Below are 12,783 nucleotides of genomic sequence, written 5' to 3'. Positions count from 1 at the left end.
TAACTTAAAATCCCATAGGCTGAATGGGGAGAACTGGATTCTATTCCACTGTGTATGCACAGACTTCATGCCATCTAGTACAAGCCCATAAAGGAAGAAGCATTTTGTAGCAACATAACAAGGTTAAAATGCTGTCCTCTTCTGACATTGTTCTGTAAGTGTTGGGTAAATATTACTACTCCGTAGCTGCACTAACTAGCCTAAGCTGGAATTCAAGCTACCACTCTTTTCAGACAAGAGCAGGAGACCAGCCCCTTCCAAAATACCACGACTGCAGATGAACCACATTCTGCTAGGGACAATGTAGAGGTGCAACTTAGTGGTTATGAGACAGCCTTACAGTAAAAGATACAGCATTTATTTGTTGGCTAAGTTCAGTGAAAGTGATCTCTGAATCCTCTGCTTTTAAGAAACGACATGACGGCAGTCTGCAGTCCTGCTGATGCAGCAGCGGCAGCTGTGCTGGTGGTGCTCTCCTTGGGTAACAGATTGGCAACACCAACACAACTACTTCCTGCCTAAGAGTGCTCTAGAGTACAGACAGGGATGTCCCTTGCCAGCCCCATCTTGTGAAGGCTAAGAGATATGGTATTTATGCCAAGAATAAACTCAGCTATATCTAGCAACTCTAACTCTAACTACGTCAGAAATATTTTGCTCAAAATCAATTTTGGATAATGCCATTAAGATTGCATATTATATTTTTATTCAGTATCCAGCTTTCCCTCCAACCCACAGAAATTTCATAGAACTATTTTCATTCATTCTTTTCTTGCACATTGTAAGAAGTCACTGTGAGCTCCTTTTTTTATCTCTCACCATCTGTCAAAAAGCAGTAGTCCTTGATGCCATCTGTGAAGGATGTTGCCACAGAAACAACTGCACATTGGTCCTCCTTTCTGTCACTACCAGTCAGGCATGGCTCTGGCAAATGGTAGTTTCCCCTTTCTAGAACCAGCTTGGCAATCTACAACAATGATGAACAGGTTCTGGTTACACAGAACACACTGAGCCCTATGTCTTTTTACTTTTCTTTTTTAGGAGAATGAGGGTGGAAGGGGTCGGAGAAGTCTCTTTTGGCTCAGCTTTGCTACTGTACTTCACACTAAGTGCAGTTTATCCTACTAGCTACCTTATTGAACTCTGCTGTTGTACAAACCTGGCCAGACTTCTTAAGGTATTCCACGGCCTGTTTGTGGGTGATGCCACAGAGGCTGATGCCATCTACTTCCAACAGACGATCACCTGAGGCAAAAGTATACAAGCAAACAAAAAGCTGTCAAGTTGTTCTGATGTTCAGGTTCAATGGATGTAAACCTTGAGACTGCCCACATTGCAATACATCTTCCCGCTTACATACGCCAAATTATGTTACCTTGTATGCAAGTAATACTGCTAGTTACACAGCATTCTGTAACTAACACTTAAAACATACCAAGGTATTCCATAAATAAATGCAGTGATAGTATCTGGTTATCGCAGCAACACTGAACATAGATGTCAGTCACTAGTCTGATGTGCAGCTACAGAGATTAACTGTACAATGTTTGTATGAGGCTTCTGTTTTTTTCAGTGGGATATCTACATGCAACACAGGGACAGGCTGAGGAATGATGGACAGTATGTTACATTTCAAGGTTGTATGACTTCCGATCCCAAATGTGTTTCATTGTCCTTGTGGCAAGCGTTCCATATTCACATTGAGTTCTGCAGCCCAAAGTTTTATTGCCAGACACATTACCTATCCTTATTTGTCCGTCATTATCTGCAGGTCCCCTGGGAATAATTGACTTTACGTATATCCCACCATCACGCACACTAGTGTTAATTCCACCCTGCAAAACATATGGCCACAGGTTAGAGTGGAGTCTTCACATGTTCTTCCTGTAATAAAAATCAAGGATTTTACACATGCATTGCAAAGCAAATGCTTCAGGAATCACAATTTTTTTTTTAAATCAAGGGCTGGGGGATGGTGGAGTTACTCCAAAGTCCCATCTAGTTGTAGTATACTTCCCTAGGCAGTAATCTTGTTTTATTTTCTCAGAAAAAATGCAACACATTTCTACATGGCTATATAAAAACATTTACTAAATGTTCATAATGTTTTCCCTATACTAACATAAAGATTGGGTTATATCTTTCAGTCAGTCTTTATGGCTGCTTCTAAACTATGCAGCATCCATTCGGCAACTTTTAACCTTTCAGTCAATATGTAACACATGGACCTGAACTTTTGCAGCCACTTGAAAGCCTACAGCTCAGAGAAATTCCAGATTAATCTAAGAATCATGCTCTGCCCAGCTACATCCCCTGGCCAAATTCAGATGAAAAAGCAGCCCTCAAATTCTTTTGCGGGCAATGAAATGACTGTTGCTTCCCATTCCATTTCAGCAAAACCATAAAGACATCTCAGCCTGGAGGGGTAAATACAACTGTGATAGCCACAGTAAGGTATTACTATTCAAGTGGGGCAGACAGTTTTCACTGCTGCCTTCTCTGGTCCTCTAAGTATACGGAGAACTGCATTTCCTTTCAATCCTTGAGGCACAAGCCAAAGCCACATCAGGGGCTGCCAGCAATTAAGCAGTGCCCGTGGGCCACTGCTTCAACCCACTTCATGGTCCTGTGTAATTTGTTTGTACAGACACAGCTTTTGAGTTTCAGCAGCTCCAGGAGAGCAACAAAGCCAGTTGTGACTCAGAAAATTCTTTGCATTGCTGCATTTTCTAGAGGCTCTAGCTATATACCTCCCTGACCAAACTCTGCTTTCAGTGGTAGATCTTGTTCTCAAATTGAGTAAGGGTGAAAAGAGTTGGTGCTGTCGTGCTTCTTTCATAGATTCTGTCCACAAGAAAGGGGGAATGGGTAGAGCCAGTACTTTCTGCTTTCTCTGTCAAACAGTCAGACAGGTTTGAAATGGGCCATGCTAACAGCTTTTGTTATCACCCTATTTGTTCCACAGAAATACACTTCCCTAAGTGTTTCTTGGTCACATAACAGTTTACAGACACGCTTGAAGATTAACAGTAACACTTGCAGTCACACTGATTCCAAAAGTCCCGTCTTCTTTAACAAGCTCCACAGTATAGATTTCCTTTGAGTTGGTTTCAGATGGAGATGGTAAGTGTGAAGAATCAGCTTCCTGTCTCAAAAATATAAACACTAATGAGAACACAGCATCTCAATAATACAGAGGGGAAAGGAAAAAAAAAAAAACATAAGAGAAAGTTTCCAGAAGATATAGAAGGTTTGAGCCTGCTGTCACTGTAAGCCTGGAGTGGTACCATTTATATCCTTAACATTATTCCAGGCTTACACGAATGTTACTTAAAATTTAATCTGTCTAAATGTGCATTAGCTGAGTATAGATAGGGAGAGTCTCTAATAGTAGGAAATTAGACATAAAAATGTTGCTGTTCTGTGTCTGGTTGAAAACTTAAGAGATTGAAAGAAAATAATCAAAATTTTGTACCTCCATTGGAAAAGGGAGGAGAATTTTTAATTACATTTTGTGGAACAGTTTCTCCATTTTTTCACATATTCTAGACATGTCAATTATGTTGGCATTTACAATGTAATTTAACAAGCAACATCTTCCAAGGTTTTCTTTCTCCTTTCCTCATTTTAAAAATTTCTCATTTACTTTCCACTTTTAATATAGCTGGCATGTTATTAAGACACATACTGGGCATGATGTTGCTGAACAGCATCAAAATCTCAGTTACCTCCACATCCAGGCTATCAGCCAAAGGAACTGGAATCCTAGGGCCCAATTTTGGTGCTAAACTCTGGGAAAGAGTCTTCTCAAGTTCATCTGTATTTATATCTTGTTCTTTGGGGGGAGCTGTATGACAATCCTGAATCTTTTTTCTCCCACTGTCTACACAAGAGATTTCAGATCCACTGGTGCTGTTTCCTCTTGACAGATTCTTTTCTTCATTTAATCCATCTTCATACATGTCTGTAAAGTCATATCAAAATAAAACATTGCTGAATGCAAACAGTAAGTAAACTTAAAAGCAAATGTTATTATACCTCAGCACAGGAGGACACATCAACTGGTTGTAAAATCAGATCCATAAAATGAGTCAGTCATTGTAAAATGGAGTGAAGCTATAGTAAGTGTGGAGAGGACTGCAGAGGACTATGACTCTCTAACAAAGAAAGAAATGCCAAAATTTTCTTCGTATTCAGCAATGCAGCCCAGAATAGATTTTTTTCACACTGCCTGTAGAGCAGAGATCACATGATACCTACTAGAAGTTGACTATCTTCACTGCTAGCCTATGCTTATTATAACTGTCACTGAGTAACAAGAGAGTACTACTGCGTCCCAGTGCCTAATAAATACCAGTGTCCTGAGCTAAATATTAGCATTCCATAGCCAGCAAAGGCATTTGCCTTTATACCTTTGGGTTGAGATATGATGAGCTCCACTTCATCAGGAGAATTCTGTATGATTTTAACTGCAGTATTAAACGAAACACCCTCAAGACTAATATTATTTACAGAGATGAGTCGTCCTCCTTCAAAAAAAAAAAAAAAAAAGATAAACTGAAGGCAAAGCACATCTATATAAGGAAATAAGTCCAGAGTAGCTAACTTTAAACCATAAAAGCATTTTAGTTCTAATTAAAAACTAAGGACAATGACCTGGTTTGATATTTCCAGCTCTGTCTGCAGGTCCCCCAGGGATAATTGAAGCGATAAAGATACCGAGGTCTAGTTTTCCTACATTTTCTCCTCCAATAATTACAAAACCTGCAAAGGTGAGATAACAAGAGAATGCAGAGACACTGGCAGTATTAGAAAAGATGAACCTTAGGAGTGCAAGGACTCTTACTCGAACAGCATAAGTTTTATACATGGTCTGGAGAATGGGGAGCTCTGATTTACATGGCATCAAGGTCTTGCTTGGGAGAGCTTTGAACTCATGTTATAATTAAAGTGTGCTAGTGACTTTGTGGCTATTTAAATACAATTTCTCAGTAAGAATACTTTGCTGCCTTGGGACTTTAAAAGTTTCCAACTAATTTCTTACAAGAGTCATAAACTTTGTGGACCTTAGTATTTAACACCAGTAGGAGGAAAATGGTATAAAAGTTCATTAGATAAATTCAAGCATTGTTCTACATATGTAGTCTAGGCCATGTAAACTTCTAATGGATATGTAAGAGATATCTAAGAAAAGTAAATCTATTTTCAAATAGTTCAGTTTCATTGTCCTAGCTCAGAATACTCTGCCTGTTGCAGAATATATTCTTCTCACTGGTAGAATATTTGGCTTCAGGATCAGGATATTCCACACAGACCTGCACCATTTAGAAAATTGATTTAATTTTATGAATAGTCAGCTGTGAAGTCAGATGGTCCTCTGAACTCATCCACAAGAACAGGATACAGTGTGATAGTGAAGTATATAACAAGAATGTTATCCAAATAAGAATCCAAACATCAGGAAATATTAATGTTAAGCTCATGTACACATTTTGCACCCCCACAGGCAAAACCTGAAAGCTTTGCACAACATCATCTTCCCTGTGTGAGGTCTAAAATAAATAAAATCACTCTGCATGCATTTCAGGTACAAAACTAGACCTTTGTTTCTTCTACTCTTAGCACTTGATCCCCTTGACCTCTGTGGCCTTAGTTAATCCTCTGAAAAAACTGTGGTCTTGATTTATGTGCTTAGGTCTCTCCAGTCTCAGAAATTTTAAGTCCTTTACAAAGATTGGTAGTCTTATTCTATAAGAAGAATGAGGTGAAGAAGGTTATAATCTTGCTCAGCCTGAGTCAGCAAGTACCAAGGTTAGTACCAGGATCTGACAGTCTCAGTAACAATCATAATGTTCATGTTCCTTACTTACCAAATCCATTCTTAGGGTCACGTTTTAGGCTGACACAAATGATTTCTCTTTCTAGACCACTTAGCAAAACTTCCTTTTGGATGGTCGGTGATCCAGGTGCTGCAGAAACAAAACAGCTAGCATAAATGCAGATTAATGCAGGGAGACAGTAGATTCATACAGTGTGAAACACTGAGGCTTCAAAAATTAAAACTATGTTTTATCCATGTTTTCAACATTATTGTTACATATTGTCAATATAATTCAGGAAGGAAGCTCAAACAAGTGTTTGGAAATTTGCATTCTTTAGAAAAGTATGTGCATAATAGCTGTGTAAGCTCTTCTTATAATGTTCCTTTCTGGGAGAACATGTGTTTATCTGCAAAGATTTTATTAAGATTAGGATATCTAAGGAGTCAGGCTTGTAGTTCCCATTGAACATGAGGGTCATCTGGACGTAAAATCTCTTATGGGTTCCTTTGGAAACTCTAGCCTTTGGCTCTACAGGCCCTTTTAGCTTTGTAGGTGCACTCAATCAGCACTGGCTGTGATTGTGACTTTTGTAGTGTTAACTTCACTTAACTTTGTTTAATTGCCACAGTGTGTTTAAAGTACAGTTCTAATTTTAAAATGGACTAACCAAATAATCATGCCTTTGTTTTCCAGAGATCTTCTCACTGTGTGCATGCAATATGGCTTCTGTTAGAAAATTAGGTGTCCAGTTCTTATTCCAGTGAGTGCCACACAAATGCGAGAACAGAGGAAGGACCTGGAACCTATGTTGTCTCATGCATTGTCTCAATTGCAAACCAAATTATGATCTCTGAGTGCAGGAATATTGCACCATGCAAGAGTCCTGGGTGTACTGAACTACATCTCTGAATAGTATTAGGCACTATTTGTTGAATAATTTTTTCATGAAGTCCCTTACCACTGATCGTGATGGAAAGCAGGAGTGAAAGGCAAGAAAACAGCTTGTCTTGTTAAACTCTGGCTTAACTCCCAGGACTATAAGTGCAAAAGAATATTCTTTAATCTGTAAGTAGAATACATTTTGGTCTCCTGCAATTGAAACACTACATATAGAAGGGCACTGTCTCTATGATTATTATACTCACCACTGATTGTGTTCTGAGTTGAATGGATAGAGAGGTAGTCATAACTCCTTTGCTTTCCGTTCAAATTGATGTGCATTTCTGACTGAGAGAGCCCTGATGTGGATCTGCACAGCAGGAAATGGAGACTGCATTACAATAACAAATCAGCAATGGTATTTAGTACTCTTCATTGTCATCAGTCTGTCAGAGCTAAGCTGGGAATACACATGTTTATAGCCTTTCAACAACTATTCTGATTTCTGGGCCACATTTCATTGTAGGGGAGAAGTACTTCATTCTTGACAGCATTTGCTTCCAAATAACAGCTGACATTAGACCACTCACATCATGACTGATTTCCCTCTGTGTTTTTCTCTGAGCTGAGTGCAGGCATCAGGAAAACACAGCATAGCCTCAGCATGATTCATTTAGCCTTGCTGTCCATTTAGACAAAACCACATCTGAAAGTTTTCCTGGTAGTTCATGTTCTTCTTGGCTCTATTCTAACTCTTAGTATTCTAAAAGGCACTAGAATTCATCAAAGACCTTGAGACTGTGTGCAGCTATAGTAACCACCTACACTGGTGAATATACCAATGCAAACGTAAAGGGAGAAGTTCTTACAGTGTTCTCTATGATTTTCATCCTTAGACATGGAGGAATCAGTTAGGTAAGGCCTGTTCAAACCCAGATTCTGCTGTGCATGCAGCTCACATACTGCCATTTCCAGAAAAGATATACAGTCCTTAAAGATTTTACTTTTTTTCTCCCTTCTTTTTATCCTCCTCCATAACACAGTAAGAGGTTCATTCCTGAGTTTCATACAAATTTAAATGTCACTAATTTTCAAGTTCTTATCTGTTAGACTGTTAGCTTCTTGACTGTATTTGTATTGCTGCTGGTCATGAAGCCCCAGGCCTGATGGTGCCTTTTGGTGTAACCACAATAAGACTGAAAAAAAAAATCTGCCTCACAGTTTGCCATAGAAGTTTGCAGAGATGTAGTCTATGACTAAGTAGTATTACAAAGGTTTAGAGGAAAAGCCAACCTACCTGCCAAGATTGCTTTTGTCTCTAATCTTGTTGGTTTCCACACTGAGGTTGTCACAAGATTTGCTCATCATCCCAGCAGAAAGGTTTTCCAGGTTTGCTCCATAGAGCACATTCTCTGAACGAGACAGTCTCTGAATCAAGGCAAGGTGTTCATGCTGAGTTGCATATGCAGAATTTGATTTGTCTATTTCCACAAATTTACTTTCCTCTGAATAAGAAAGGAGAGAGGGGGAGGAAGGAAAGATAAATCCACTGATATTATCCCATCTTTTTAAGCTTCAAGGTACTTTATTTCTAACCTTTTGAACATGCCAGCAAAAAAGATTGACATTGCAGTTATATTTGTTATGGTATTTCTGAGGATATCTAGGCCTTGGAATGAGCAGAAAGGGTTTCCAATCCACTTCTTTCTTAGACAGTACATGCTGTATTTAGATTTAATTTCTATGAATTATATCACAAGCTCACTTTCTACAAAGATGGAAGAAACATACAACCCTCTATAATTTAAACCTGAATATCTCTGTAAAGTATATTTTGTAAATGTTCAATTTATGAGAAATATCTGTCTGTCAGAGACTGAATTAGCCAGGTTGTTAGTTTCCTGTACTTCACATGCCTATCTCTCCAATACGCGTATATCTGAGAAGACTGGAGCTCTACTAACACATAGTGCCCTCTTAAGTTCAGAAAGGGGCCAAGGAGCTGGCTGTTCTCTCTGAGTAATTTGCACAAGTGAAGTTGAGTAGGGGGCCATCTTGGTAGCAATACTTGCTAGCCAATTTTCCACCTCTGTTTGAAATCTACTACTTGCTTAATGACATCTGGGCTCTGCTATATACAAATTTATCCCCTCAAATGATTTTGTTTCCCTGAAACAAGATACTGCTGGAGGAGGCATTGTTAATTTTTATTTAGGTTCTCCACTATTGGGCTAATGAGCGGATTTGAAGGAAAGAGAGACAGCAGGCAATTGGAGACACACCAGAAAGTAAAACAAGAACCCTGCTTGGTACAGGCTAGCACAACCATGGGTTTTAATTCTGCTTGTATGTGCCAGCTGACCTCCTGTACATTTTTCCTAAAAAATATTAGCCTGACTGCAACTTTCTAGAACACTACTCTGCAGCATTAAACCTAGGCTCTCTCTTTCCTCACTTACTTTGATCAGGATTATTTGTTAAGGCATCAGAAGGCTTAACTGTCCACAGTATTGGTGCAGTCTGAGAGTTGCCATGGTGATTTCAAAGTAGGGGATTGCAAGCAAGTTTTGAAAAGATGGTGACTTACACATCTGAACAGTGCAGCATAAGCAAGAGTTGCCCCTGTGCAGAAAGAAATTTATAATCTCTTACAGCCTCACTCTGGTGACAGAGGCAGCATTTTGAACTACTGCTTGTCATTGCCTTCTTAAAGCCCTTTCTCTGGGACAGTAAACACAAAACAAACCTCAGAACCTGCAGTCACATGGCTTATGCAAGTCTGGCTTGTTTCAGTGATTTGGGGCACTTGTAATCAGGACTTGGGTAATAATTTCCTTAGCTCCCAGTCTTTTTGTTCTCTTATATATGGAATGTAGGAATTTTTATTAAGATATATTATCACAAGCAAATGTAACACAGGAAACTTTAAGATTCACTATCAGCTCTCATTTGTATGTTACTAATCACAGTCCCAGTAAGTTACAGGAGCCCAAGCAACAAAAGGTGCCTTGAACCTCTAAATGTCATCCAAGCACCTTTTTCCATGGTAAGAAATTTGTGCAGCTGGAATTTCACTTTTCATGAAATAATTTTAGTAGGAAAGAAGCAGTATATCAATCATCCCATTACATCCTCCCATGATAAAATTTGTTGCCAGCACTTCTACAGTTTTACTAGAGAAAGGAGTATCCCAGGAGATAAAGGATGACACTTGATTCTCCTGCTATGACTCACTGGGTCAAATACTCAGTGGTTGCAAACGATCATGATTCTGTTCAAGGCAGGGGATGAGTCTTTCTTCATGTTGCTCCACCGAAGTCAAAGAGTGGTGAAAGTTGTCATCTTAGGCTTTTATTTCTCATGTGCATCAGTTTCCCCATAATGATCCTCACCCATCTTTACAGAACAGGCTGAGAACCATGGATGAGAAGTGCTATGTAACTGCCCTGGGTTGAGCAGAACCTTGTCTTAGAAATTACGGAAAGTCTGAAGTCTCAGCAGATATTAGTCATGTCTTCCACAGATATGGCATAAGCTAAGCTAAGAGCAGCAAACAGCTACATAGTTGAGTGGGTATGACTGAGGTGTCTTTGGTTCAGTGGTTTTGCCCCGGGTCTGAACCACAAGGTTGAACCCCTTTCTTATGGAAAGATAACGAGTTAACTAAATTCAGCTCCAGCATATTTGGGTGCTACTTTAGCCATTCTTTGTGTGGAACAGGTTACATTTCTCAGGTTACATTTGAGGTAAGCCTGATACATTTCTTCAGAATTCTCAGTGGGTTTCCTGAAGGAAGTATAATTGTGCCTTTTTTATTCTTTTTTTTTTAGTCTGAGTTTAGCTACATAGTTATTATCATCAGAGGACTCCTTTCCACCCTCTTCATGTGCCCATTCACATCACATGCTCAATTATACTTACACACCTCTAACTTCCAGTGAAGTAGGAGACATTATTTTCCAGTCTGCAAATGAGAAACTGAAGCACAGTGAAATTGATGTGGCAGGTTCTGATTCTCAGCTTCACTGAATGCACCTTTCCTAAATCCTAGCCTCATCCTATGGCAAGTGCTTTTATACCTCACCTGATGAACTTTGCCGAAGTTGCCTAGAATTCATCTGTGCATTGAATTTGTGCTGGGCAGAGCAGAGATCCAGTAGATATTTACATGTCTTTGCTGTATCGGTAATGAAGGTGTGTTTCTTGCCACTAAAGCTGCTTTCAATCATGAATTTTTTTCTCTAGAGGGAAAAGAAAGGCACCAGTTGCTTCATATATCAATCATTACACTGCGGGACTGAAAGTTCATTTGTATCATCTTGTTGGTTTGTTCAGTTGTATTTCTGCCTGGCTGCACACCTTGTGGATGCAGTAAATGCCTATTGTAAATTCGCCAGTTGTTAGTGAGGTGTCTGTCACAGGGATCATAACTTCCCTATGTCAAAAGTCAAGAGCCTTTGGACATCGACTACACTGAAAGCAAGTTGATAGAATTGGAAAAATGTGGACCTACAGATATTTAAAATTATTAAACCAATTTAATGTGAAAATGCCAATATCTTCAAGGAGCAGAAGGGCCATTTTGTGGCATCAAACAGGCTGGGAAATGTGTGATGCAGGTTGATGTCTAAACTCTATGGTGATGGATTGATATAGCTCTCATGGAAGAATACCATTTAGAAGGGGTCACAATCTTGTCACCAATGCTGTTTTGTTAACAGACACCAACATACTAAGAGATGCGAATGGGAATTATGAGATCTGTGAAGAGGGAGACATGACCCCATAACCTGATGTACGTAGAAAAGAGAAAAAAAAAAAAAAAGAGAGAAGATGAGAGGAATTAATATGGAATATGCCATAAAGAGGTTTGACATAGTCTTTGTAATAATTAACACTGGATTATTCATTTTACAGTAATTTGTATCTAGCCTTGGTAAAAAAATGTAGGACTAAACCTAAGAATTTAGTATCTTGGTATCTACATCCAGATCCAGCCTTGATTTTCCATTGTTTTCAAAAAGGACTTACCTGCACAGAATAAGTCTAATTCTAGCTCTAAATGCAATAATTTATCAAAGTGACAGGCAGAACAGGAATAAAGTAGTAGTAGAGTGGAGAAGATATTCACTTGGTTCCAACTCACATGAGCTGAAATTCTTTCTGTTTCACGCCACTGGAATCTTAAACTGGCAATTCTTGTGTGATTTTTGACCTCGTACACAATGATGCCTTTGGCACAGATTCCCAGGACGATGTCCCCTCCTGTTCCTTTCTTCTCTTGGGAGACACGGTAGAATAACACTCCATATTCAGGAAGTTGCTGGGTCACCTTGTAGAGAAAAAGTGCTTTTACCACACATTATTGAAAAAGAGGCATGGGAAGAAAAGGTAGGTAGATGGGAGAGGAAATGGTTTTGAGTGTATTTATTGAATATTCGTTCACTCTGTCATGAAACTTTTGAAATTCCTTATCAGATTTTCATAAATACTGCCTCACAGAATCATATAACCTTACTTTGGTATGTGATAGAGCCGCTACAGGCATTCGTTTTCCATGTGTAAAATTGAAATAATTCTTTATCACACACTTCATTTGAAGATAGAAGGTTTATGTACCTTCCTGCACAATAATCTAACCATTACAGTGGCACTGAGGCCCTCAGCATTACTGCTACTTGGCACTCATGTGCATTTCTGAACAGATATCCATGCAGGATCAGTGGTTCTTGACTACTGTTAAACCTTGTTTCTTTCAATTTTCTTTCCTGTGCCTTTGTTTCCCTGAGCAAACCCAGAAACCACGAGGTACAACAATATGATGATCATAGTAAAACTGCTAATACTTTGGTGCCAGGGCTATTCTGACAGTTATGGGCTCATGTGTGTTCCTTTCTACAAAGTGATGACCCAGGTGGACGTCTTAACTGCAGCAACACCACAGCTCCCAGCCTGCAATGAACTCACTCAGATACAGATGCCCTATGGCTATAGTGTTTTAAAATCAGACATTATAAATTTCCATTGACAAGAATGGTAAGTTACAGGTTTTGCTAAACCGTACCTCAAAGTATCTCACCTA

At 39.2% G+C, this 12,783-nt stretch overlaps 1 protein-coding gene across 4 annotated transcripts in view; it reads right to left on the bottom strand.

Moving 5' to 3' along the window:
- The window catches only part of FRMPD2 (FERM and PDZ domain containing 2), a 67,350-nt gene that overhangs the window by 31,370 nt on the left and 23,197 nt on the right, over positions 1-12,783 (bottom strand). For 2 of the 4 annotated variants that reach the window (XM_071811962.1, XM_071811963.1), the window contains exons 15-26: positions 11,848-12,033; positions 10,786-10,942; positions 7,999-8,206; positions 6,968-7,092; positions 5,871-5,969; positions 4,657-4,764; positions 4,413-4,529; positions 3,729-3,964; positions 3,041-3,145; positions 1,742-1,835; positions 1,160-1,245; positions 820-967 (exon numbers count right to left, since the gene is read on the bottom strand). In XM_071811962.1, coding sequence (XP_071668063.1) covers positions 820-967; positions 1,160-1,245; positions 1,742-1,835; positions 3,041-3,145; positions 3,729-3,964; positions 4,413-4,529; positions 4,657-4,764; positions 5,871-5,969; positions 6,968-7,092; positions 7,999-8,206; positions 10,786-10,942; positions 11,848-12,033 — 1,669 coding nt within the window. The remainder of the gene's footprint in view (positions 1-819; positions 968-1,159; positions 1,246-1,741; positions 1,836-3,040; positions 3,146-3,728; positions 3,965-4,412; positions 4,530-4,656; positions 4,765-5,870; positions 5,970-6,967; positions 7,093-7,998; positions 8,207-10,785; positions 10,943-11,847; positions 12,034-12,783) is intronic. The other 2 variants (XM_065844031.2, XM_071811964.1) reach the window with 2 other exon arrangements.

Source organism: Patagioenas fasciata, chromosome 8 (genome assembly GCF_037038585.1).
Source record: "Patagioenas fasciata isolate bPatFas1 chromosome 8, bPatFas1.hap1, whole genome shotgun sequence".
Taxonomy (NCBI): domain Eukaryota; kingdom Metazoa; phylum Chordata; class Aves; order Columbiformes; family Columbidae; genus Patagioenas; species Patagioenas fasciata.
The sequence above is the reverse complement of the archived record's forward strand: the minus strand, read 5'-3'. Positions and strand labels throughout refer to the sequence as shown.